The sequence below is a fragment of the Hordeum vulgare genome, chromosome 3H (genome assembly GCF_904849725.1).
Source record: "Hordeum vulgare subsp. vulgare chromosome 3H, MorexV3_pseudomolecules_assembly, whole genome shotgun sequence".
Classification (NCBI taxonomy): Eukaryota; Viridiplantae; Streptophyta; class Magnoliopsida; order Poales; family Poaceae; genus Hordeum; species Hordeum vulgare.
In genome coordinates, this window is record NC_058520.1 from 251319444 (window position 1) to 251347108 (window position 27665).

Sequence of the window (27665 nt, forward strand, 5' to 3'; positions counted from 1 at the left end):
TTTAAGATTGAAGAATGCATATCCTTAGTGAAAATTTACAGAGAAGGGGGGAGGGCCAATTTAAGATTGAAGAATGCTGATCCTCAGTGAGCATTTACAGGTCAGGATCGGTGTTCACCTCGCTACAGCATTTTCCAATTGTAACATACATGATGTCGGACAATGAAAATGAGCGGATCATCATCCTTCTAATGACGCCTTGCATGGTAAGCCTCTTATCATGTGCTTGCACTGGAACCTATAACAAGATGATACGGATTTACTCAATAGGCTTGACTGCAGTTAGAAAGAATAGGTTCTGTAGCTTGCAGCTCAAGCACCAATACAGGTTTCAGCACTTTGATAACAATTTAACAGCGTAACAAATCAATATATACTTCAAGGTTCATTGCCCAGGTGTCCGTAGTGTTTCAACTTCAAAGGATCTACCTCTGCACAAGTGCAATCACCAAGAGTGCATGCAGTTTAATAACACAGCCTGAGTTGTGAGTAGCACACTATTATGCAGTAAAAAATGCAATAAATAGATAGATAAATCACTGTGAGGTTCACCATACTAACTCTCACAGAACTATTAATCCCAAATATACAAGGCGCAAGATAACAGCAGAAGCTAATGACACTGGTCGATGGCAGCAGATGGTCAGAAATAATACCAGATAACATCTGACGGAGAAGATTCTGAAGTACAACATGACGCATCCACGATTGATGCAACATGCTTATTATTCTTTCGGTAGTCTGCTGTATTGCATTTTATAGACATTTGCTGCGGTACAACCTGCTGGTAAATTTTTAGTTCATGTGCTTTATCTTCAAAAAATTGGAAAAAAACAGAGTAAGTTAGCCATCATAAAAGTACAACACCTTCTTACTGTAACGGAAATCCCGTTTTGGAGAGAAATCCAGGGGTAAGTTCATCGTGCAGGGACATCTGATCAGTAGAAACAGCTTGGTGGGGCCTTCCAAAACAATGGGTGAAGAAGCAGTAAGCTAAAAGTTGATGCATTGTCAGCCAAGTCTAGTAAAACAGAATAACTAATACCTGTGTAAGATAAACTCCCTGCACCACATGATATAAGAGCTCGGACGGCCTAGAAAAATATATGTACAAGTCAGTATTCCAAGAGCAACAATGTTTCCACCATATGAGGATATAAGGCAATAACTTGAGATAAAAGAAGAGAATAAAACAATATTCCAGCATACACTACTCAGTCATCTTCAATATCTAAATAGGTAGCTCCGCACTAACTTATTTCTCTCAGCATGCACACATGCCACCTCAACATGCAGACATGCATGGGAAATGCCCACCTCAATAATTACATACTCCCTCCGTTCCTTTATGTAAGGTGTATTATTTTCGGCACGGTGACCAAGGCACATAATTATAGACATGTTAAGACTAAATTAACCTTAGCAAATTTGTTGGTTAGTGGAAAGTGAATCAATTAGTCTAGAAACGTATGTGATATATGCAATCGGTAAAGAGATAGTTTACTTCTATTGCTATAAGGAGAGATACAGACAATCAGAAAAGCGATACTTTCTTTTTTTAGGAGGGCTAACAAGGGAATTATGGGAATTTCATGAAAAATCAAATACACCTTATATAAAGGAATGGAGGGAGTACAAAATAAATTAATGAACTTTTAGTTTTCATTCTCACATTATTCATCCAAATATTTGTGTTTCAAATAATCAAATTGTTATTATAATGCAACTTATCTCTACTGAAGACCCAAGGGGCATATATATATATATATTACACAAGACTTGAGGTGCAAGGAAAGTAAACATAGACTAATAAGGACTCCTAGACTAATACTAAGACTTCCTAACAGTCCCCTCAAATTCAAAGTGTATACAATAGCATTGCATTTGAAGAAGTGTAATTCTAGAAGAAAAAAATGATAATCCAAATCCGCATCTTGAGCAGGGGCGGAGCCAGGAATTTTGTAAAGCCTGGGCAAGTTTAAGCGTAAGTGTCTAATTCAAATCGGATGACCAGAGCAAGTTTTTTTCTTAATACCAATTGTTTTCTCGATAGAAGCCAGAAGAACCGGTTTTGGGAAAATCTCGCAAATTTCAGTTTTTTTGCTTAAAGTATTTAAATTAATTTTGACTTCAAACAGAATATACAGTATCTAACCCTTTGTATACACAAATCTTTGAATTCTAGTGGTCAACACATCCTTAATAATGCACGGATTTGAGTCCTCCCTAACTCATCATGGCCATAATAAGAACACAAAAAATCATGTTGGCAAGACTGGTCGTCGATGCCGTGACCTCGGAAGAACTTCCATTAGATTAGGGGCTATGTTGTCTTAAAATATGCACCTGGGTTCTATTCGACACTACATGAGCGTATAGCAAACAAAAAAATCAAAAAAATCGGGGTCCAACAAAATATCCGGTGACAGGTAGGTTTTCAAAAAAATTGACCGGTGAAATCACCTTGGTTCAAATACATAACATATAAAATAGCGCCAAAATCCTGAACCATAAATCTACATTGAAGTGAAATTATGAACATTGTAGTCATATATATTTAATTTAGAAGTGGAGTAATACATAACCTCAATGACCAAGACCCCACACTCTAACCTCAAAATTTAAACCACGGTAAGGTCTGTTGAACAGACAAACAGGCAGGGGCGAGTCGATTGATCATGGTCCTATTTTTTCAAAATTGCTTCCTAAGCACAACTTCTACAAAAAAAAGGTACATACAGCGAGATAAAATAATAACCGTTCAGGAAAAAAAGTGGGAATAACCGACAGCAAATTGAACTAGTGCATAAGAAGTCCCGTCAAAAACAAAAATTGGACTAGTGCGTAGATTTTTTGTAGTAATAACCTATTAACGTATGAATAGCAATGTTCTTTTTTTCTGAAGAAAACGCCGTGTTCCTTCTCATAGGCCGGTAGGCCAGCAGGCCTTGTTCACATGTCAGGGAATGAGGCTGTCTCGCCTAAACAATTACTAATGGGAAAAAAGAAGCCCATTAGCAATTAGCCGACCAACACTAGCCCAGCTGCCCGGGTAAAGCACGACGCGTTCACATTTTTTCCTGATGTAACGATGATATCGTAGTTGGCGTGTGGCTAGCAAGCCCGGGCAAGTGCCCAGGTTCGTCGAACGCTGGCTCCGCCACTAATCTTGGGAGTGTCATCATAGCATGAAGTCTTCAAAACATGACAGAGTCACCAAAGGGTATAACGAAGAGATGGCACATCAGAGGAAGACACCGCATCAATAAAAGATACAAGAGAAGTATCAAGAGAAGATTGGTTGTGGAAAGAAGATGACACATCAAGAGAATGCAGCATTGCTTAAAGAATCATGGCTCATGAAAACCGACGGCTAAAGAAGCTCGGCAGCAAAAGAACGGGCTCCGATACCATGTTAAGCTTCATGCACTAGCCAACACAACCAAAAGTCCAAAATGATAAAAAGGGCTAGGCAATCCACATATACACTTCAACACTCCCTCTCACGTGTGACGCAGGAAGTCAACACATGAATAGCCTCGGAGGTATGGCTCAAGAGGCATGTACGTGGACAAAGGGGGCGGCAGCAATTTTTTAGATAAATTGCAAAAGCCAAAACTTCAACTCAAGACCTTAGCTCCAATAGCATGCTATATTATAATGCAACCTATCTTTATTGAAGGCCCAAAGGGCATATGTGTATATATATATATATATATATATATATATATATATATATATATATATATATACATATTACACAAGACTTAAGGTACAAGGAAAGTAAACATAGACTAATAAGGACTCCTAGACCAATACTAATACTTCATAACACAAATATCATAAAAAAAATGTTGCAACCAATTCACAGCGCAATGTGTGGGGTAGCATCAAGTATGAAAAACAGCAAAGCAATAATCCAACGTTCTGGCATAGCAATTATTCATTTTGATCGTATGAGTTACAAACAAAGAAACGTCATTTCTTTATCTTAATTAAATGCTGCTTTCAAAAGCTAATGCATATATTAGTAATTGTCTAGCCTCTACGCAAATGATACTTCATGTAGTATTATAAGAAAGAGAAGCTCACCTTTCGGGAAACAGACTGAGCTAACTTTGTTGTACCATGCCCTTTGGCACTTCCAGAACCAAACCTACCATGAGTAACTGTAATGTCATAGACAAACAAAGGTCGTACAAGACTCCCTCCCAGGATCAGGGCAACTCCTTCAATGGTAGAAACTTTATCAAGTGCTTGCTGAAAAGCAGAAAGTACGGTAGAGATGCCTTTCATTAACTTTTCCTGCTTCTTGATTCTGCATCTAACCTCCCTTTTTCGTGTGTTGTACTTTCTCTGATCAGAAGGTTTCATTTCTGCTGATGGTGCTGTCATTTCCGACTAGAGATACCCATAAATTAATAAAAGGGACATTGAGAAAATAGATGACAACATAAACATGCTTACTGCATACTGAACATACCATTTCCTCCTTTAAACCTGCAAATTCAGTTTCAAGACTCTGCAACACCCTGAAAATACGAAAAATCAAAATAAACTTCAGAAAATCTGACAATTATATAGAAATGATGTAAATAACTGTGCTGCATAGTGTGCTCTGCTAAATGGATATACTATGTAAGCCAGACTACATGTTGCCTTCTAGTTTATTCATTATTCCAACACAAAATTTAAAAGGTTTGGTCACCATTTATGAGTGCATTCTCGAGGTGCATAACATTATGACCTTCGCTGCAGACATAGTTGTCCCAGCAAAATAGGACTCTGGGTGCACAATTTAGTAATATATTGGCTACTTGTCAAAATGCTGGTATCCAATTCACCCTTGAAACAACAACCCTTAGTGACTGATGTACCGGTATCATATTTTTTTAAACCAGGCCGGTGACCATAACAGTTAGGCTGCTCAGCTGCTGCTACATCGATTAACTCGTCTGGCTAAGTGGCCAATTTTTTCTGGACACTTTGAATTTTTGGTCAAAATTTGACCAAACAGTCGGTGCCGACATTGTCGTACTGCGGCCCGGTCAATCCAGTCAAATACCTTTAGGCCAACTGGGAGGGTAAACGGATTTGAGAGCTGAGGGTTGTGTTCTAACCGGTATTGGAGTCTGAGTGGGCTGGTATACTCACGACGCCAGCCACAAGCAGACGGGGAGCAGAAAGGCAGTGATGCAAGAGTGCGGGGGAGGAAGGCTCTATGACGGGATGATGTTTGTGGTGACCGTGACATTGGCAACTTTGTGTCTTATGAGGGTTTGTGGTGACCATAAAAAATGTGGGTTCCGAACGCATGATTGTCTCGGTAAAATTTACACCTGTTCTTCACAGTATACTGTTATTCAGCCCTTATTGAAAACACTCCTCGACCGATCATTTTTCCCCGGTATACCTCCCACCCTCTCAATCAATGTAGACAAGCAATACGCACGTGCCGCCGAAGGCACGGGGGACAGGGTGAGGCACCAAGGACTGCAAGGGAGGCAAGGCGTCGGCCATCTCCATCGCCGCGAGCCCAAGCATGCCACCAGCTCAACCAGCACGGAAGAGAGGCGAGCCGGCGGCTGCCACTGGGAGCAGGTGCGCTATGCTGCAGTGGCGGCGCCGACTGTGAAGCGTGCTCTAAGGAAGAGGCAAGAGCCCGCCCAATAGCACCAGATTGAGTGACTCAGGGCCGGAGTGAGTTTGCCATGGCCGACGGGGGAAGGGGCAATGGTGCAGCCTCCAGATCTACGCCTCATTTGATTCACCCAAACAAAAGTTTACAACCAGAAACGAGTGTATCTTTTAGAGGAGTATTTCATCGGTGGCTAGTAAAATACCTCTGTAAAATATTTACAAGGGTATATTTTCCAGAGCTCCCAAACGGGGCCTGACTGAAGATATGGAGGTAATGGAAATATCATTGTCGGATATCGACTGTGTTCAGCCATGCACAGGGCATACCTTGTGCCTCCCGATCGATATCAATGGCAAAACATGGATGGCCCTGCTCCGCTGCTCGATCCGACATCTACACAAAACTTCCTCACTGAACTTGTCATAGACATAATACATACTGTTATACTACTAGCTTGAGCTCATATGCCCATTATTTATCTATAAATGATCGAGCAAATGGGAAGCGTTGAAACCTCTCGCGCGCCTTACGTATTAATATAGAGCCATCAACCAACTAGGGTTTAAGAAAGGTTGCTACATGATTTGGAGTACAAGATTACAAGGGATAATAACCATACGAATGTTAACCATACAGTCCATGTGAGCCCGTGTGAGTTTTCACGCATGTAAGTTCCAACATACGACCCCGCGCCCCCTCCTTCCACCGGCCTTTGCGCCATGGGCTCCGTCGCTGCTGACCCTGTCGACCGCCGAACAACCCTCTCTGGCGAGCGCGTTTCCTCCGGGGAACGCTGGACCAACTCGGAGAGCGAGTCTTCGGCGCGCTCGTACAGAGACGTCGCACGCACCCCTCCGCGTCGTCGGCCGCCGCCGCTCCGAGGCGAGCCGCGCCACCCGCTCGCCAGCCCGTCAAGAACCGCCTCGGTCCCCGCTCGGAGGTGCACCGCGTCTCGGCGGACCTGTGCTCGACGCCGACGGCTATCAGCAGCCCCGTCGCAGGCACCGTCGCCGCCGCCCGCGTCAAGAGGACCCCCCCAGCCCCCACGCCGCAGTCCGTCCCTGGAGAAGATCGCTGGGCTTTGCTTTCGCTGCCTCGATCACCGGCACCGGTGCGGGACTGCACCAACGATATAAGGTGCCGGCGCTGCCTCACCTCCGGCCACGCGTCCCATGACTGCGACGCCCGGCGCCCTGCCGACGTGCAGCCGCAGTCCCCTCGCGGCGCCCCTGCCAGAGCCTACCCCCCCCCCCCCCCGCCGTGCGCCGTCGGGTGGCTTCTCCGCCGCTCCCTCCGACCCTCGCCCATGTTCCCACGCTGGCTCCCGCTCGCCCGCTGAAGGCCCAGCGCGCGTAATCATGGCGCAGACGGTGGAGATGGATGAGGCCGAGCTGGTTCTTTCCCGGGCGATGGTGGCCTCCATCACGGGCAACCGACCGCAGGTGTCCACAGATGAAGTGGCTGAGCTGCTCTTCAGCTCCCTTGAGGTCTCCGAGGGCGACCTCACCGTCCATGAGCACCACCCCGAGGACTTCCTCATCCTCTTCTCCTCCCAGGAAACCATGAAACGGCTCAATGGTGAACATTTCATCAGCTCGCCGCGCTTCGCGCTCCCGCTGCGCCCCTAGTGCAAGCTGGCCCATGCCGGCGCCGGTGGGTTCGAGTACCACGTGGAGTTGGAGCTCCGCGGCATCCCCGCCCATGCCTGGCACCTCTCCACCGCCGAACACGTGCTGGGTGAGAGCTGCTGGATCGAAAGGTTGCATCCCCGCACGCGCTCCCGCGACGACTTGGCTGCCTTCCGTCTGTCCGGCCGTGCGCATGACCCCTCCAATATCCGACGCGCCGCAATCCTGGAAATCGTTGAGCAGCTGCCCTCACGTGTGCCCTCGTAGGCGCCTACCATCAGGCCGCTCACGTTCCCCATCTCCATCGCGCTCACCAAGGCCGAACTGATCAGGGCTCCTCCGGCCGGGCCTCAGGCCACCGGAGGCCCCGATGGTGATGGCGACAGGGATTTGAGAGCTGAGGGTTGTGTTCTAACCGGTATTGGAGTCTGAGTGGGCTGGTATACTCACGACGCCAGCCACAACCAGACGAGGAGCAGAAACGCAGTGATGCAAGAGTGCGCGCGGGGGGGGGGGGGGGGGGGGGGCAGGAAAGCTATGATGCAAGCTCCTCTGACATAATGGAACTGTCTATTGCGTTGCGAAAGGCGACACTTGAAGCGACAAGGAAGGGTAAAGTGGCAAGGAAGGCTCGATGACGGGATGATGTTTGTGGTGACAGTGACATTGGCAACTTTGTGTCTTATGAGGCTTTGTCTCCTTCCAACAAAGAGTGTCAATCCTAAAGGATTGGAAGGCTGTAAAGCAAGATCCGAAGTGGCGTGAAGCGATGATAGAGAAGTTGGAAGCACTAAAGAAAAATAAGACATGGGTGCTAACCACATTGCCGGAAGAAAAGAAAGTGGTCAGTTCTATGTGGATATATACCTTGAAGCAAAATCATGAGGGGAAGGTGGAACGGTATAAGGCCAGATTGGTCGCCAGAGGATTGTTTCCAACTTTATGGTCTGTCGATTTCAAGAATCAAAATTTCCGAGTTTTGAAATCGGTCGCACCGAGGTTTGGAAAGTGCCCTAAGTCACCATATCGGTACCATCAAGATTCATATATCGGTCTCACCAAGAATTCAAAAATTGCCACATTTAGTGCAACTCGGTACCATCGAGATTCATGTCAGTGTCATCGAGTTGGGCAACAATGTTGTAACGATTGGATTTTAGGAGATGCCTATATATACCCCCCCACCACCACCACCACCAACTCTCATTCGCAGAGGAAGCACTCAGAACACACACTTGCCATATCCATTTTTCTAAGAGAGAGCCACCTACTCATGTGTTAAGATCAAGATATTCCAACCCATCCATTTGAAACTTGATTTCTAGCCACCCCAAGTTGCTTTCCACCCAATTAATCTCTTCTACCCATGCCAAATCTGTGAGAGAGTGATTGAGTGTTGAGGAGACTATCTTTTGAAGCACAAGAGCAAGGAGTTCATCGTTCTACCACATCTATTGCCTTTTGGAGTGTGGTGCCTTCTAGATTGGTTAGGTGTCACTTGGGAGCCTCCTACTTCGTGTTGTGGAGCTGAACGAAGAAGTTTGTACAGGCAAGGAGATCGCCTGCTTCGTGAAGATCTACCCTGAGTGAGGCTAGTCCTTCGTGGACGTAAGCCATGGTGGAATAAACAAAGGCCACTTCTTCATGGACCCCTTGTGGGTGGAGTCCTCCGCGGACTCTCGCGGTCGTTATCCTCTGTGGGTTGAAGTCTCCACTAATGTGGACGTACAATAGCACCATCTATCAGAACCACGCCAAAAATCACTGTGTCCATCTTTGTGTTTGATCTTCCTAAACTCTAATTCTTTCTTACATGTGCAATGTCTTTACTTTCCGCTGCCATATATATTGACTAGCATGTGTAGGGTGCACTAAACTTGTTAGAATTGCTAAAATCTGCCAACCATTAAAATTGGGAAAAGGCTAGGATTTAATTTGGTCAAGTAGTCTATTCACCCCTCCACTAGACATCCTTTCTAGCGATCCAACAATTGGTATCAGAGCTTTGGTCTCCATAGCCTTGGTTTAATCACCATTGGAGGAAGATGGGTGTGTCTGGTTTGGGGAATCTTAGTTGTAGAGTGTTTGTTCTCAATTGGGAGTATTATAGACAATGGAAAGGTGAAATGCTTGATATATTCAATGAATTCCATTTACGCAAGTATGTTCGTTATCCCTATGTGCCTCCCATTGATCCCCTACATCCTTCACATGATGATGAAGTTAATATGATTGGCAATGTTAAAACTGTTAATCTTATCATTAGAGGACTGCCAAGAAATGTACTTAATCATATGAAGAACTTTTAGTGTGCTTATACTTTGTGGAAAGATTTAGAGAAAAGATATCCAGACTACTCATTGAAAAATCTTGATAAATGCCTATTTGAGCTTCGTGACCTCATGTATGCCTTTCACAAGATAAAGCCTAATGATCCTAACTTTGATATCCCGACTACTCATTGAAAGATATCATTTTCCAAAAATCCATTGAAAGATATCATTTTCCAAAGATATCCCGACTACTCATTGAAAGATATCATTTTCCAAAGATTTAGAGAAAAGATATCCCGACTACTCATTGAAAGATATCATTTTCCAAAAACCCATTGTCTTTCACAAGATGAAGCCTAATGATCATAACTTTGATAAATGCCTATTTGAGCTTCGTGACCTCATGCATGCTAAAGAAGATGTCATTACCATTAACAACATCATTGTTGAAGCCATTCACATGCATAAACATGAACATTGTCATAATCGAAATTCTAATGAAATTCTTGATTCTTATGATGAGGATATTCCCTCTGACAATGACAATGTGGAGCATGGCTACTAAGATGAAGACAAAGAGCTTGACATTGAGTATGAGAACACCATGAGGAGCCTCAGTCTTATGGCTAACCTTAGAGACTACATGGCCGGAGGAAAGGAGTAGATACTTGACAGTAGATGCACAGATCACATGACCAGAGATAGAGACATGTTTCACGAGATCACACCAACTCCAAGGGTAAGGTACTTGGTCTCGATAAGGTGGCCATATCTCATGATAGTTTATCCCTTGGCTACAATCTTCTTTCTGTATCTAGATTAGCGGATTTTGGTTTCAATATGCTATTTACGAAAGTTGACTGCCAAGTGTTCCGTAACGACAATCATAACATGGTCTTTACTAGTTTTCGTAGAGGTGATCTATACATTGTCGATTTCACTAAAAAATCCAAACCCCGTACATGTCTTATTGCAAAATCTTCTAAAGGTTGGTTATGGCATAAAGGCTAGGACATGTTGGTATGCTTAATCTTGACAGGCTTATCAAAGGTGATCATATTCTTGGTGTTAAAGATGTTATCTTTGACAAAGATAGACTTTGTAGTGCTTGTCAGGCAGGAAAACAAGTTAGCGGAAGTCATCCCGTGAAAAACATCATGACTACAAGAAGACCACTCGAGCTGCTTCACATGGATCTCTTTGGTCCCAACGCTTACAAGAGCCTCGGTGGAAATTCTTATGGTTTAATTATAGTTGATGATTTGTCCATATTTACTTGGGTATTCTTTCTTGATGGCAAGTCGTAGGTACAAAAGATCTTCAAGAACTTCGCTCGGAAAGCCCAAAATCAGTTTGAAGTAAAGATCAAGAAAGTTCGGAGCAACAACGGATCGGAGTTCAAGAACACAAATGTGGATACTTTTCTTGACGAAGAGGGTATCTCACATGAGTTCTCGGCAACGTACACACCTCAACAAAATGGAGTTGTTGAGAGAAAGAACCGAACTCCCATAGAGATGGCTAGAACGACGCTTGACGAGTACAAGACGCCAAGACACTTTTGGGCTGAAGCGGTAGAAACAACTTGTCATGTCACAAACCAACTCTACTTACACAAGCTTCTCAGTAAAACAGCATACGAGTTACTCACCGGTAACAAACCCCAAGTTGGACACTTTCGAGTATTCGGCTCTAAGTGCTACATTCTTGATAAGCATCGTCATTCTAAATTTGCTCCTAAATCTCATGAAGGTTTCCTACTTTGTTACGGATCAAACTCTCACGCTTACCGCGTGTCTACAACAACTTCACTCGAAAAGTTGAAGAGACAATAGATGTGAAGTTTGATGAATCTAACGGTTCACAAGTCGAACAATTGCCAAATGATGTAGGAGATAAGGAACCTTCGAAAGCCATCCAAGATCTACCTATAGGCAAGATTCGTCCCCTGAAGGTGAAGGAAAGTACTTCATCAACTCAAGTGAAAGCCCCTACTTCGCGTCAAGGCGAACCACAAAACGACATGGATGCTTCCACAAGTGGAACACGACATGATGAAGAGGAGAAAGAAGTACATCGTGAAGATCCACCTCAACCTTTTTCACCACCCACCTCAAGGAGAAGACACCTCCAACGACAACGAAGAAGATGATGAGGAAGCTCCACCATCAAACAAGAAAAAGCTGACACGACTTCGAGCAGGAGTGGACAAGGATCATCCGTTGAATCAAGTCTTCGGTGACATACAAATCGGGAGAATCACTCGCTCTAAAACTCGTTTAGCTAACTTCTGTGAGCATTACTCATTTATCTCTAGCATTGAGACTATGAAGGTAGAAGAAGCACTTCAAGACCCGGATTGGGTGAATGCCATGCACGAAGAGCTACACAACTTCGAGAGGAATGAAGTTTGGACACTCGTGGAAAAACCCAAGGACGAGCAAAACATCACTGGTACAAAATGGGTGTTTCGGAACAATCAAGATGAAGATGGTCAAATTACACGCAACAAGGCCCGTCTCGTAGCCCAAGGATACACGCAAGTCGAAGGTATGGACTACGGTGAGACTTATGCTCCCATTGCTAGACTTGAAGCCATTTGAATTCTTCTCGCTTACGCCAATCACCATGATATTACTCTTTACCAAATGGATATCAAAAGTGCTTTTCTAAACGGTGAAATTGAGGAGGAAGTTTATGTCAAACAACCCGGCTTTGTGAATCCTAAGAAACCTAATCATGTTTATAAACTTCATAAAGCTCTATATGGTCTTAAACAAGCCCCTCGAGCTTGATACAAATGCCTAATGAAGTTTCTCATTAAAAAAGGGTTTTGAGATTGGCAAAATTGATGCAACCTTATTTACTAAAAGAGTTAATGACGAACTATTCGTGTGCCAAATATATGTGGATGATATTATCTTTGGATCTACTAACCCACATTTTAGTGAGAAGTTCGGAAGGTTGATGTCAGAGAAGTATGAGATGTCTATGCTGTGTGAGCTGAAATTCTTCCTTGGTTTGCAAATCAAACAAACGAGAGAAGGTGCGTTTATCTCTCAAACCAAGTACACCAAGGACTTGATCAAGAAGTTCAACATGCAAGAGTGCAAAGGTATGAAAACTCCCATGCCTACTAGTGGACATGTTGATCTCACTAAGGAGGACAAACCGGTTGATCAAAAGGTTTATCGATCAATGATCGGTTCATTGCTATATCTATGCGCCTCCGTCCCAATATCATGTTGAGTGTTTGCATGTGTGTCCGATATCAAGCGGCACCTAAGGATTGCCATCTAAAGGTTGTGAAAAGAATTGTGAGATACTTGATACATACACCAAACTTTGGCATATGGTATCCCAAGGGATCCACTTTTAATCTTGTTGGCTATTCCGACTCGGACTATGTCGGAGACAAGGTTGATAGAAAATCCACCTCGGGTACATGTCAATTTCTTGGGAGATCTCTTATGTCTTGGTCATCCAAGAAACAGAACTCGGTATCTTTATCTACTGCCGAAGCGGAATACATTGTCGTCGGATCATGTTGTGCACAATTACTATGGATGACGCAAACTCTTAAGGATTATGGTATTCATGTGAAACATGTTTCATTGTTGTGTGACAATGAAAGTACTATTAAAATTGCCTATAATCACGTGCAACATTCCCGAACTAAACATATTCAAGTGCGACATCATTTCATTCGTGACCATGTTGGTAAAGAAGATATTAATCTCAAGCATGTTCATACCGACAAACAACTGGATGATATCTTTACCAACCCACTTGATAAGAAAGTGTTTTGTCATTTGAGGAGTGAGTTGAACATCATTGATGCTTCAAACTTGAGCTAGACTCACTTGGATGCATCCAAGGGCATGAGCTTACATAATTATTCCATGATGCTATTGATATGACACTATCTTATATCTTGGAAAACTATGCTCCCTTGTATTGCATCTAATCTTTTGTAAGTACTTGAAAGAACTACACTACACAAGATTGCCATCAACTCACATCAAAAGCAATCTTGTCATGGCCAAGTATCAACAACCCCTTCGAAGATGAAGGAAGAAGACAACAAAATCATATCCTTGACAACTATTTGATGAATAAATTCACTCTTGTCATTCGGATATATTATGTTCTTCCTTGCATGACTAACTAATGCAGGTGAAAAGTGAACCAAAACGACAAGGATAGCTCCCAACTCAAGATGATCTTCATCAACGTTGAGCATCCACAACAAGTTCACCTACATGCCACGTCATCAACATTATTCGAAGGTATGTACTCATATTCTTGATAAAGCTTTACACCAAGTCATGAGGTAAAGCAACGCAAGTGATATGAAGACATTAAAATGTTTAATCGAAAAATGATAACCCCATTTTGCGCTCAACGATGAGTATGACTTATGATCAAGCATTATTGCTTGATTCCTCAAGTCAATAGACTCTAATATAGGTGACCTAGTCACCGCCCAACATCTAGGTGAAGATTCGTGTATGGTTCATATTTTTGTTGCATGCTTCCAAGGAACCATTCAATTATCATCTATATGTATGTATGTATTTCAAAAAAAAATGTTTTCTCTTTTCTTTTCAAAACTTTTGGATATTTTTGATCTATTTGAGTTGAGAAGTTGAATTTTTAACAGCAACTCAGTCTCTCCGATACGGTAAAATCGGTCCTACCGATTTTTCCCAGAGGCTAAAACTTCAAACTCAGTACTACCGAACTACATTGCCTCGGAGACTCCGAATTTTAGTACTACCTGAGTTCTTATTGATCATTACCATTTATGCCAAAGGGGGGCATAATCCTGTTATCCCTAAATTGTCAAGGGGGAGATACTTCAAGTGATCCCACAATATAAGAGGGAGAAACATCTAGGATCCCTAACCAAAAGGGGGAGATATTTCAAGGAACTCTTATCTATACTCAAGGGGAAGATATTTCAAGGAACCCTTGTCAGAGAGAGAAGAATTCAGGATCCCTTACTCTCAATGAACCCTTACCCTATGACCTTTTTGGAAATTAATGCCAAAGGGGGAAATATATCAAAGCTTCTACATATTTATACCGAAAGGGGGAGACACTCTGCCTTTGGGGGATATATCTAAGCTTACACAGATAAAGGGAGAGATACCACTAAGGGGGAGAGATGTAAAAGGAAAAAAGTTTTATTTGCGCTTTAATTGCCAACTTTGGATTGAACTTGTCTCACCCTACCTACTCCCAATATCTACATGCTATGATTCAGGGGGAGAGGAAATTCTACATATTCATACTTAAGGGAAAAAGTTCTAAATACTCTTGGAGACATATCTATCATCAAATCATATTTCTCATATGTCTTCCATGTCTTGGTACTTTTGAAACTCTTTGCATCTTTACAATAGAATACTCTTGTGTTATCTAACATTTGTTTTCCCAAGTGTACTCCTACTGCTAAGATGCTCAAGAACCTCAAGGTAAGTATATACATCATATCTTTGTTCAAGATGTTCTACTGTCACTTGCACATATTGTTTGCAAGAGTGAGTCTTGAACATGAAAACCCTTCATTCACATATGTTTGATGCATATAGCCAGGATTTACATGACTTGACCTGTCCCGTCTACTATGTGTGTGCTCTTGCGGTTCAAAGCAAACATCTCTTAAAGAGGAGATTGCAAACGCTTAGGAGGAGCTTGTATTAGTCATGTATCTTTCAAAGCTGTCATATTCTACTGCTTACTTTTATTTAAAGCTTTGAGTGTGTGTTATCATCAATTACCAAAAAGGGGGAGATTGAAAACACATATGCTCCCTTAGTGGTTTTGATAATTCATGACAACATACACTGTCTCTTGGTTCAGGCATAGTCCACAGATATGCATTGGTTAAAGGATTTTGTGGAGAAGCCTCAAGGAAGGAAAGGAATAGGAGTGGCCAAGCTTCAAGCGGGAGGACTCGACATTTTATATTTGTCAGAAATCACTTTTGAGTCCATAGGGAAGCCAATACTGTTAAAAGGGAGTGAGATATCTATGATGAATTGGTTGCTTAGAGATAGCCATCAAAAATACACTACAATTCTCTCACAAAATCTCTGTCCAAAGCCTATACATCAAAAAATCGGTGCCACCAAGAATCCCATTTTGGTCCCTACTGATTTTGCAGAGACAGAACATTTACCAAACCCCAATCTCGGTACCACCAAGTTTCACTTCGGTGCCACCGAAACTCAGTGACCAACTTTCTGGTATATCCATTTCAAGATCGGAATTTCCGAGTTCTGAAATCTGTCTCACCGACATTTGGAAACTGCACTAGGTCACCATATCGATACCGTCGAGATTCTTATATCGGTCTAATCTAGAATTCAGAAGTTGCCACATTTACTGCAACTCGGTACCACCGAGATTCATGTCGATGTCATATATATACCCCTCCACCACCTCTCATTCGCAGAGGAAGCACTCAGAACACACACACTTGCCATATCCATTTTTCTGAGAGACTTATGTGTTGAGATCAAGATATTCCAATCCATCCATTTAGAACTTGATTTCTAGCCTCCCTAAGTTGCTTCCCACCCAATCAGTCTCTTCTACCCATGCCAAATCTATGAAAGAATGATTGAGTGTTGAGGAGACTAGCTTTTGAAGCACAGGAACAAGGAGTTCATCGTTCTACCGCATCTATTACCTTTTGGAAGGTAGTGCCTACTAGATTGGTCAGGTGTCGCTTGGGAGCCTCCTACTTCGTGTTGTGGAGTTGAACCAAGAAGTTTGTACAGGTAAGGAAATTGCCTACTTCGTGAAGATCTACCCCGAGTGAGGCTAGTCCTTCATGGACGTAAGCAATGGTGAAATAGACAAGGCCGCTTCTTCGTGGACCCCTTGTGGGTGGAGCCCTCCATAGACTCTCACTGTCGTTACCCTCTGTGGGTTGAAGTCTCCACTAACGTGGACGTACAGTAACACCACCTATCGGAACCATGCCAAAAATCGTCATGTCCATCATTGCGTTTGATCTTCCTAAACTCTACTCCTTTCTTACATGTGCAATGTCTTTACTTTTCACTGGCATATATGTTGACTAGCATGTGTAGGGTGCACTAGACCTGTTAGAATTGTTAAAATCTGCCAACCATTAAAATTGGGAAACGGCTAGGATTTAATTTGATCAAGTAGTCTATTCACCCCCCCCCCTAGACATCCCTTCTAGCGATCCACCAATGGCTCCTCCTGCTGAACCTACCAATCTAACGGTGCCACTGTGGGGCCATGTTACTCAGTGCTCGGTGTCGAGGGTGGGCGCCGATGTGTCATCCCAGAGAGCCATGCTGCCGATGTTGGGCTCGACGCCCTAGAGGGCCTTGAAGGGAGTTGAGTTGATGGCTGAGTGAAAGGACGAGTTGTACCAGAATTCTGCCGACGGAAGCCATCGAAGCCAGCGCTGAGGTGTGTCGTGGATGGAGCAGCGGAGATACATCTCCAAGCACTGATTAACACGCTCACTCTGGCCGTCCGTCTGCGGATGGTAGGCTGTCGAGTAGAGGAGCTTTGTGTCGGCCTTGGTGAATAACTCGCGCCAGACCGCGCTGGTGAAGACGCGATCGTGGTCGGAGACGATGGATTTGGGGATGCCGTGGAGCTTGACAATGTTGTCCCAAAACGCGCGCGCCACCTGCACTGCGTTGAATGGGTGTCGCAGGGGGATAAAGTGCGCGAACTTGGTGAGGCGGTCGACGACAACCATGATGGAGTCGTACCCTTATGACTTGGGCAAACCCTCCACGAAGTCCATCGTCAGGTCCTGCCAACACGCTGTTGGCACCGGCAGTGGTGCGAGCAAGCCCGCGGGTCGTCGACATCCCGGTTCATTCTTGTCCATAGAAACAGCTTTTTGAGGCGTTGATAAGTTGTTGTGGTACCGATGGCCTCCCACGGCACTGTCATGAAGGGCGCTGATGAGCTTGGTGTGCAGGGATATGTTGTTGCCTATCCACGGCCTGTTTTGCTTGCGGATGAGGCCCTGGTGCAACTCGAATCCTGCGTCGTTTGGGCTCTCGATGGCCAGGCGAGATAGCATCTCCTGCGCGTCCGCGTCGGTGGCGTAGGAATTGGCCACCTCCTGCACCTAGGCAGGCTGGCACAGGGAGAGGGCGCTCAAGTCCAGAGACACGCCCACGCGCGATAGAGCGTCAGCTGCCCCGTTGTCAACGCCGCGGCGATACTGGAACTTGAACTGATGTCCCACGAGCTTGGACATGGCCTTGCGCTGCAGATCCGTCTCCAGCTGTTGGTCGCCTAGGTTGCACAAGCTTTTGTGATCTATGACAATGGTGAATTGCCCCCGCTGCAGGTAAGCGCGCCATTTGTCGACAGCCATCATGACTGCAAGGAATTCCTTCTCATAAGCAGATAACTTCTGGTTGTGAATGCCCATGGCCTTGCTGAAGTATTGCCACTGGATGGCCCTCCTGCACGAGCACGGCTCCAATGCCCGTGTCGCAAGCGTCGGTCTCGATGCTGAAAGGCTTGTCAAAGTTTGGCAAGGCGAGGACCGGTGCGCTGGCCATGGCCCTCTTGAGGAGTTCGAATGCAGCTTGGGCCTTATCATTCCATTCAAAGCCTTTCTTTGTCAAAAGTGCTCTTAAAGGCTTGGCGATGATGTCGTAGCGTGCCACAAACTTGCGATAGTAGTCGGTGAGACCAAGGAAGCCGCGGAGCTCTGTTGCGGTTGATGGTGTCGGACAGCCCAGCATTGCTTGAGTCTTCTCTGCATCAGTTGCCACTCCCGCGCTGGAAATGACATGCCCCAGGTAGTCAATGCTCTCGGTTACGAAGGAGCACTTGGAGAGCTTAGCATAGAGCTGGTGTTGACGGAGTAGCTCGAAAACTGCTCGTAGGTGCTCTTCGTGGTCTTCCAAAGTCTCACTGAAGACCAAGATGTCGTCGAGGAAGATGATGACGAAGCAACGGACATGTTTGTAGAAGATCCGGTTCATCAAGCACTGGAATGTTGTTGGTGCATTTGTGAGACCGAAGGGCATGACATGAAACTGGAAGTGTCCATGGTGCGTCTTGAAGGTCGTCTTCTCTTCGTCGCTCAAGCGCATGCGAGTCTGGTGGTAGCTGGCACGTAAGTCGAGCTTGGAGAAGTACTTTGCGCCGGCCAGTTCATCGAGTAGTTCGTCGACAATGGGCAATGGAAAGTGGTTCTTGATAGTGAGGTCATTGAGACGGCGATAGTCAACGCAGAATCGCCAGGAACCATCCTTCTTCTTGACCAAGAGCACGGGAGCCGCGAAAGGAGTCATGTTGTGCTCGATCACGTCGGATTCGAGCATTTCCTGAACTTGGCGCTCGATCTCATCCTTCTGCAATGGAGAATATTGATACGGCCGCGTGTTGGCTGGCTGGGCACCCTCAACCAAAGTGATCGCGTGATCATACTGTCGGTGTGGGGGCAGAACCTTGGGATCCTTGAACACATCGTTGTACTTAGCAAGGACTCGCTTGATGGTCGCCGGCAGCTTGTCTGGTGGCTCGGTTTGGCATTGTTGTCTGTCAATCAACGCCATGTACCAGATTTCATTTCCCGCCTGCCATTTGTTGAACTAATCAGGCTCCAGCGGTTCAGACGCATGCACAACCTGTTTCTGCACCCCTTGCAGCGTCACGGTTTCGCCCAGGTGTTCGAACGTGAGTGTCTTGTTGAGCCAGTGGCAGGTCATGGGGCTGAATTGTTCGAGTCGGTCCATACCCAACACTCCATCGTATGCGCCGAGCTCGAGGAGGCGCATGTCGGTGGTGAATGTGTGTCCTTGTAACCACCATTGGACGCCCGAAATAATCTTGTCGCAGACAATGTGGTCAGCTGATTTTGCTGCTATCCGTTGGGCGAACGACGCCGAGATGAAGTTGTGTCTGCTGCCGGAATCCACTAGCAGCAGCATGACTTGGTTGCCCACCAGTGCGCGAAGACGAATTGTGTGTGGCGCCTCGCCTCCAAAAACTGTGTGCGCCGAGAGCATGCAACATTCTTGGTCTGGTGGCGCTGGGGGAGGAGGTTCCTCCAACAGTTCCATGGCATGAATCGCATCGTCGGTGAGGACCTCACCATGGTCTCCCAATTGGATGGTCAGTAGCTGCGTAGGTTGCTTGTATCGGTGCTCCCGAGAGTAGCAGTCACCGCACTTGAAGGAGAGGCCATGGGCGCGCCGGTGATCACGCAGCTGGCGCTCCCGCACGAACTCGTCGTTCGTCGCGGACGGTCGTTGAGCACCCAACAGGCGTGCTGGAGCTGGCGCTGGCAGTGGTGGTGGCCGGCTCATAGGGCGTGGTCAAGGGCGCAGTCTGGGCATGTCCATCTCCTCCACTTGGATCCGAGCGAGCACGGAGGCACGCGTGATGCTAGACGGTGCTTGCAAACGCACCGCGGCACGAAGATCATCCCGAAGTCTGAGCAAGAACTGAGACAAAAAATTTGGGGCTGAGCGACGCGTCCAATGCCAGCAGGTGGTACATGTGGCCCACAAATTCCTCGCGATATGCAGCCACGGTGCCGGTCTGGCGCAGCTGCAGCAGCTTGTGCATCTCCATCTCGAACTCGTCGGGGCCGAATTCCTCTTTGACTGCGGTGCAGAACTACTGCCAGCCGAGCGCGCGATGTGCTTGACAAAAGACAAAATGCCTGCAGCCAGTGCGCCACGTGCCCTTCGATGTAGAGCGACATCGTGGTTACCCAACTGTGCGGCGGCACGCGATAAAGCTCAAAGTAGGACTCGCACCGATCAATCCACAAGTAGGGCGTCGAGCCGTCGAACCTGGGAAAATCGTGCTTGGGCGGCTTGACCGTGTAGGTGTCCCGCGTCTCCTCCTGGTAGGCGTCTTGCTGGGCGCGCAGTTGCGCCGCCCCGAAGAGCGACGCGGCCGGGCGCGTCCCGATGAGCGGTGGCCCGACGTTGGCCAGGCGCGCAAACGGCTGCTCCGGAGGGGGAACGACGGCGGATACGGGTGGCTGGTGGCGCGGGGACGGCTGCGAGGTCGATTTCGGCTGGTCGCGGTGGTGACGCACCTCATCGACATCGGTCTGGGTGAGATCCACCTGCTTGCGCAAATGGGCGAGGTCGCTGGAGACCTGCTCGTTGAAGGCAATTTGAGCCTCGGCGTGCTTGTCGGCGGTGCGTTGACCCGTGTCCACCTGCTGGATCAGCGACACGAGCAGGGACTTGATGTCCCCGGTGGTTTCGGCCATGGTGTTCAGGATCTGGCGGATCTGGGCGGAAGGTTTGGTCGGGGGCGCCGTCGCCTCGCTCCAAACCAGATCAACCCCGCTGGGGATTTCGCGCCGGCCACCAAGGTGAGTCCGCACCCGCAGCGGTGGATGTTACGATCTGATCGAGAGGATGTGAGAGCAACGAGCCGGGGCGGATTGTGGCAGTGGGATCAGATCTGGCTCTGAATACCAGTTTGTAACGAACCCAGAGATCTAGGATCGGTACAAGGGGAATTGGGGATGAGTTGAGATTTGCTTTATTGCAGAGGTAGATGAGGATACAAAGAAGTTAGGTGAGGGAAGAGGTTGTAGGGGAGAAATGAGAGTCTCATACATCACATGCCTCTCTTCTGTCCAACACACACCTACTTATACCCATTCCTGCCCGTGGGGCCACAACCTACCCACACGTCACTGTCCACCGCATCAGGGGATGTGGGTGTGATAGATTAGGAAGGAAAATATCTATCCCTACTAATAAAGCACCTATTGCTTCTGTGGTACGTCATTAAAATTACCTCTAAAATTCTCTAATATTACCCACCAATGCCACCTATAAGTTATAAAAAATGTTTTGCAGGTAATTCTCGCATGGGCCGGCCCAAGCATAGGGACCAGCTATACTACGCTCTGCTCGTTGGAAAATAAGCAGCACGCCCATTTGGGCCAGCCCATGGGCAGGTGCCTGTTTTTTTAGTTTTTTAATTAATATTTATCTGTTACTTTTTATTTTTTCTATTTCAAATAAATCAAAAAAAACTTTCGAAATTAAAAAATATATATTTACATAAATGTTTGATAAAATATATAATGTTTGCGAATTCAAAAATTGTTCAGGATTTTTGTAAAAATGTTTGCATATTAAAAAATTCATAATTTTGGAGAAAACATTCGTGAACAAAAAAAGTCCATCATTTTTAGCAATTTCTTTAATGCAATTAAAAAATGTTGGATAATTCAAAAAATGAATTATTCGCCAATTCCCAAGAAAATACTTGAAAACAGTTTATAATATAAAATATTATTTGGAATTTTAAAAAATGTTTATAAATAGTAAAAAATGTTCTTGATTTTAAAAATGTTCCCAAATTTGTAAAATTGTTCACGAATGATCGAATGTATGGAGTTCAATAGTAATGCTTCTGAGTCTTTCAGATTATATACTTGAGTGAATTTTGAAGAATTAATTGTGATGGTGGATCGGAATATTATACTATATTTTTAAAAATGTTTCTTGAAATTCAGAAAAATTCTTTGAGTTACCAAGTTTTTTGATAACCATGATATTTTTAAAAAAATATGAACATTGTTTCAACTTGTGAATTGTGAATAAAATAAAATAAAAAGAAATATTTTCTTGCATTTATGAACAAGTTTTCGAAATCATGCGATGAGATATGAACATAATATGGTCATTGCCATTGAAGATGATGGTTTTTTTTCTCCCGGCCCAACGCACAGGCCTTTTTGCTAGTATATCCTATACATGGTAGGTACAACAACCGTATCAATTTAACACCATCCACATATCAGACGTTAGCACAAGAGAATGACCCCACAAAAAGAAAAAGAATGACAAGCAGCATTAGGCTAACAGCTTAGAGCACATATCAAAACAAAACGAATTGACTCAAAAGGAATCAAGTAATCTCCTACCTAAGCCTCAGTTATATCATCACCCTGTATAATTCAAGAGATTGTTCAAATCCATGTAATGGTCGAATCCAGTACAACCATTGGATCCAAATCCTTGACTTCTCACACACCACAAACGGGGAGTTCAAATTGACGGATTTGAAAGATTTACCATATCCACTCAAATCGTACCCAAACAAGGTCCACAAGCACGAAGTTGCTCAAACCCATCTATTACTAAGAATTGGACCAAACCAGACTAAATTCGAAGGGCATGTATCATCTAAAATGCAGTAGAGAATGAGATTTCAAACCCGAGCAATTGCTCGAAGGTACTATTAAAGCTGATTGCTAACAGCAAAACTCGAGAGAGAGAGAGAGAGAGTGTGTGTGTGTGTGTGGGGGGGGGGGGGGGGGGGGGGTGGGGGGGGGGGACGGTACGAGGGGATCTGGTGGTGCATGTAGAGAACGAAGCCAAGCAGTTCCTTCACGACGTGGAACACCTCCGACCGCTGAAGCGCCGCCGCAGCCACTTGCACCCCCACCGATCCTGACCCCTGCCTCTCGTCGGCTCCTGAAGAACTCGTCGGCTCCATCCTGCCCTAGGTGGCCGCTTGTGTCCGCAGATTGAGTGAGTTTACCTAAAAACGGGGGTGGGGGTGTTCAGGAAAATGGACCGGGGGTTCGGGTTAAGCACAGGGTTTCGGTCTATGTAGGCCAATCAAGGACAAAGGTTTTTCTAAAAAGGAAAAATCAAGGACAAAGGTATTGAAAAAGAAAGGGCCAAGAGTATGGACGATGCTCTGCGCCGGCCCAAAGATTCGAGCGGCCCGCGGGTCACGTTGTTAGATCACCGTGTAACATTTTTTCCTCGATGCAACAAATTTCGACGCTATGCAGCAATTTTCGTCAACGGTTACAACAACAAAAAAATTGTAACAAAAAAATATCCACGTGATCGTAGCAAAACAAATGGAAAAAATGATGCGTGGTAGCAAAAGTCAAATGCCGGTTCTGGCAAATATCTACGTGACGTGTATGTAACTTTTTTAGTGAACGGTTGCAGCAAAAAATGATGTCGGATGTAGCAAAAAACAACACGATTGTAGCAAAAGTCAAAACGCCGGTTGTATCAAAAATCCAACAAACTCAAGTTGCAACCAAATGTATATGCAGTTTTTTTACTGGACAAATGTAGTAAATAAAAAACGCTTGTAGCAAATATGAACGTTGGTTGCAACAAATTTAAACAAGAAAAAAAGCTGCATAGAAAACGTTTGTATCAAAATAACGCATGGTTGTAGCAAATTTGACGAAAAAATGTTGCATCCACGTGCCAGCGAGGCGCGCGGCCGCGGCGCCTAGTGGAAGCGTTTACCCAAGGATATTTGCTTATCTCAAAGACAAGATATGAGTGAACCAACCTCTTTCATTGGATGGTTAGAGTGGTTGTGGTATCTTCAATTCACTAGGATTCAAATACTAGTGCTCGCATTTATTCTTAGATTTATTTTGTAAGGAGAACCCCTTAAGTCAGCAAGGAAAGAAATAGAATGGGCCAAACTTCAGTCTACAAGACTCCGTATTTTATATACTTAGAGATAGCCACCAAAAATACTCATCCATTCTTTCACAAAATTTCTCTCTCAAAAGCCTATGCAGCCAAATCGGTGTCATAAGATTTTCCATTCGACCATACCGATTTTCCACCACACAGAATCTTTGCCAAACCCTAGAATCTCGGTACCACCGACGTTCCATTTGGTGTCACCGAAATCAGTGAATAAGTTTTTGGTATGTCATTTTCAAGAATCGTAAATTCCGAGTCTTAGAATTGGTCTCATCGAGATTAAAAATCTGCCCTAGGTCACCATATCGGTACCATTGAGATTCCTATATAGGTCTCACTCAGAAATCGAAAGTTGCCACATTTTGTGCAAATTGATGCCACCGAGATTCACTTCGGTTTCATTGAGTTGGGCAACAATATTGTAACGGTTGTATTTTGGGAGATGCCTATATATGCCCATCCACCACCTCTCATTCGGAGAGGAAGCACTTAGAACACACATACACTTGTCATATCCATTTTTCTGAGAGAGAGCCACCTATTCCTGTGTTGGGATCAAGATATTTCCAATCCATACATTTGGAACTTGATCTCTAGCCTCCCCAAGTTTCTTTCCACACAATCAATCTCTTCTACCCATGTCAAATCTGTGAGAGAGTGATTGAGTGTTGAGGAGATTATCTTTTGAAGCACAAGAGCAAGGAGTTCATCGTTCTACCGCATCTATTACCTTTTGGAGGGTGTGCCTCCTAGATTGGTTAGGTGTCGCTTGGGAGCCTCCTACTTCGTGTTGTAGAGCTGAACGAAGAAGTTTGTACATGCAAAGAGATCGCCTACTTCGTGAAGATCTACCCCGAGTGAGGCTAGTCCTTCGTGGACGTAAGCCATGGTGTAATAGGCAAGGTTGCTTCTTCATGGACCCCTTGTGGGTGGAGCCCTCTATGGACTCCCGCGGTCGTTACCCCTTGCGGGTTGAAGTCTCCACTAATGTGGATGTACGATAGCACCACCTATTGCCACGAAACTTATTTATAATTTTTTCCGAACCAAAAGAAGATGTGCAAACCTCGGATGAGTCCTGGAGACACATGAGGGAGGCACAAGGCAACAGGGCGCGGACAGGGGGTGGTCGCGCCCTGATGCCTTGTCCCTCCCTGGTGGCCCCTCTTTATCCATTATCTAACCTATAAATTCACAAATATTCCAGAAACCCTAAATATCATCGCCAACCACTTTTTACGTCGGCGCAAGTCTTTGTTCCACGACGACCCCATCTGGAGCTCTCTTACGGCACCCTGTCGGAGGGGGGGTCGATCACGGAGGGCCTCTTCATTGACCTTGGTGACCTCGTGATGATGTGTGAGTAGTTCACCATAGACCTACGGGTCCATGGTTAGTATCTAGATGGCTGTATGTCTCTCTTGATCTTCAATACAATTATCATCGCATCTTCGTTTTGATCTATCTGATGTAATTCTTTTATATGGTGTGTTTGTTGGGATCCCATGAATTGTGGGTTTATGTTCACATTATTCATGAAAAATATTTGAGTCTTCTCTAAGTTCTATGATTCTTATTTGCATGATCATCATAGCTTCGTAATTCTCTCCGATCTGTTGACTTGCTTTGGCCAAGTAATTTGGTATTTCTTCAGTGAGAGGGGTGCGTTCTAGTGGGTTCAACCTCGTGAGTTTCTATATCCCAGTGACAGGAGTGGACACGTTGCGTCTTTGTGCTGTTGTCACTAAGGATAAAACTATGGGGTTTATTCATATTGGTTGATTTTACATTGTCTACATCATGTCATCGTTCTCCAAGCATTACTCTGGTTTATTTAATATTCAAAGCACATGTGCTTCCCTGATGGTTTTGATAATTCATCACAACACACATTGTCTCTTGGACTAACACTTTTACCTGGTATATTTCAGGTATAGTCAATAGAGAGGATTGGTTGAGGATTGTGTGGGGAAGCCCCAAGCAAGGAAAGGAATGGGATTGGCCAAGCTTTAAGCTTCAAGACTCTACATTTTATATTTGTGAGAAATCATATTTGAGTCCATAGGAAAGCCAATACCATTAAAAGGGGGTTATGTATTTATGAATTGGTTGCTCAGGTGCTTAGAGATAGCCACCAATAATACTCATCCATTCTCCCACAAAAGTTCTTTGTCCAAAGCCTATACAACCAAATCGGTGCCACCAAGATTTTCCATTCGGCCATACATTACACCACGTAGAACCGTTGCCAAACCCTAGAGTCTCGGTACCACTGTCACGCCCAAGATGCGACCCTATCCTCAATTTGGCACGAGGGCCTCGTCAGGGATAGAAGCGCATCTCGTCGTGTCGCAAGAATGGATATCGTTACAAGTACATGTACTGAAAAGAAGAGATATATAGAATTGGCTTACACTCGCCACAAGCTACATCAGTACATTACATATTCATCAAGAGTAAGAGCAGGGTCCGACTACGGACGAAAACAAACGACAAAAGAAGACCGACGTCCATCCTTGCTATCCCAGGCTGCCGGCCTGGAACCCATCCTAGATCGATGAAGAAGAAGAAGAAGAAGCAACTCCAAATGAACAATCAACGCGCTCGCGTCAAGTAATCTTTACCTGCACCTGCAACTGGTGTTGTAGTAATCTGTGAGCCACAGGGGACTCAACAATCTCATTTCCAAAGGTATCAAGACTAGCAAAGCTTAATGGGTGAGGCATGGTTAAGTGGTGAGGTTGCAGCAGCGGCTAAGCATATGTTTATGGTGGCTAACTTACGAGTACAAGAAGTAAGAGAGGGAAGATCTACGCATAACGGACGTGAACTACTGTTGATCAAATAAATGATCCTGAACACCTACCTACATCAGACATAACCCCACCGTGTCCTTGATCGGAGAAAGAACTCACGAAAGAGATAGTCACGGTTACGCACACAGTTGGCATTTTTTTAATTAAGTTAATTTCAAGTTATCTAGAACCAGTGTTAAACAAAGCTTCCACGTTGCCACATAACCGCGGGCATGGCTTTCCGAAAGATTTAACCCTGCAGGGGTGCTCCAACTAGTCCATCACAAATTACCACAAGCCGCATAGAAATCCTCAATCACGAAGCTCGCGATCTCGTCGGATTCCCTAGTGGAAAACCTCAACTCTGAGATTACCCAAAGCATCACTAGAATCCCGATGCACAAGATATTCCGTCAAAGGTAAAACTAATCCAGCAAGGCCGCCCGGCGTGTCGACGATCCCGATAGGAGCCGCGTATCTCGTTCTCAGGACACGACGGATGGAACTAGCTACGGGTGCCAAACCTCGAGTTTCCCCGTGGTGGCCCCGCAGGCACACCGTTTGGGACCAACACCATCAGCACCGGCCCCCCCTGTTTATGTAAAATTACTCCTCGGGTTCATGACGCCCTATGCATTTCAATATTAACAAAGTTATTATGTTGCGCAAATGTAGAACCAATGTTGGGCCTTGCCGGACCAGCTTTAATCTAAAACGAATTATCAAGGGGGGGGCCATAACAACCCCGATCGTGTTAGGAGCGCTCGTTTATGGAACATAACACCGGTAGCCGAAAACTAAGGGGGCAAAGGTGGAACAAAACACCAGGCTAAAAAGGCCGA

The 27665-nt window shown here is 45.1% G+C and overlaps 1 protein-coding gene across 2 annotated transcripts; it reads right to left on the reverse strand.

The window, feature by feature from the left end:
- On the reverse strand, nucleotides 1-23140 carry LOC123443619. 2 transcript variants are annotated; one of them, XM_045120092.1, is made up of 7 exons: nucleotides 22900-23140; nucleotides 4484-4532; nucleotides 4093-4401; nucleotides 1046-1094; nucleotides 868-962; nucleotides 657-781; nucleotides 1-431 (listed from the first exon to the last, which is right to left on the reverse strand). In XM_045120092.1, coding segments are annotated over exons 1-7 (783 nt in total). In that variant the 5' UTR covers nucleotides 23055-23140; the 3' UTR covers nucleotides 1-430. The 2 variants fall into 2 exon arrangements, with proteins under 2 accessions (XP_044976027.1, XP_044976025.1); XM_045120090.1 differs by having other exon boundaries at nucleotides 1-238; nucleotides 22900-23136.
- Between the last annotated feature and the right edge of the window lie 4525 nt (nucleotides 23141-27665).

Coding starts and splice junctions, on each gene's coding strand:
- LOC123443619 (XM_045120090.1), bottom strand. CDS start 23,054: ATGGAGCCGACGAGTTCTTCAGGAGCCGACGAGAGGCAGGGGTCAGGA. Junction 4,533..22,899: donor ATGCACCACCAGATCCCCTC/GTACCGTCCCCC, acceptor TCGTATTTTCAG/GGTGTTGCAGAGTCTTGAAA. Junction 4,402..4,483: donor CAGGTTTAAAGGAGGAAATG/GTATGTTCAGTA, acceptor GGGTATCTCTAG/TCGGAAATGACAGCACCATC.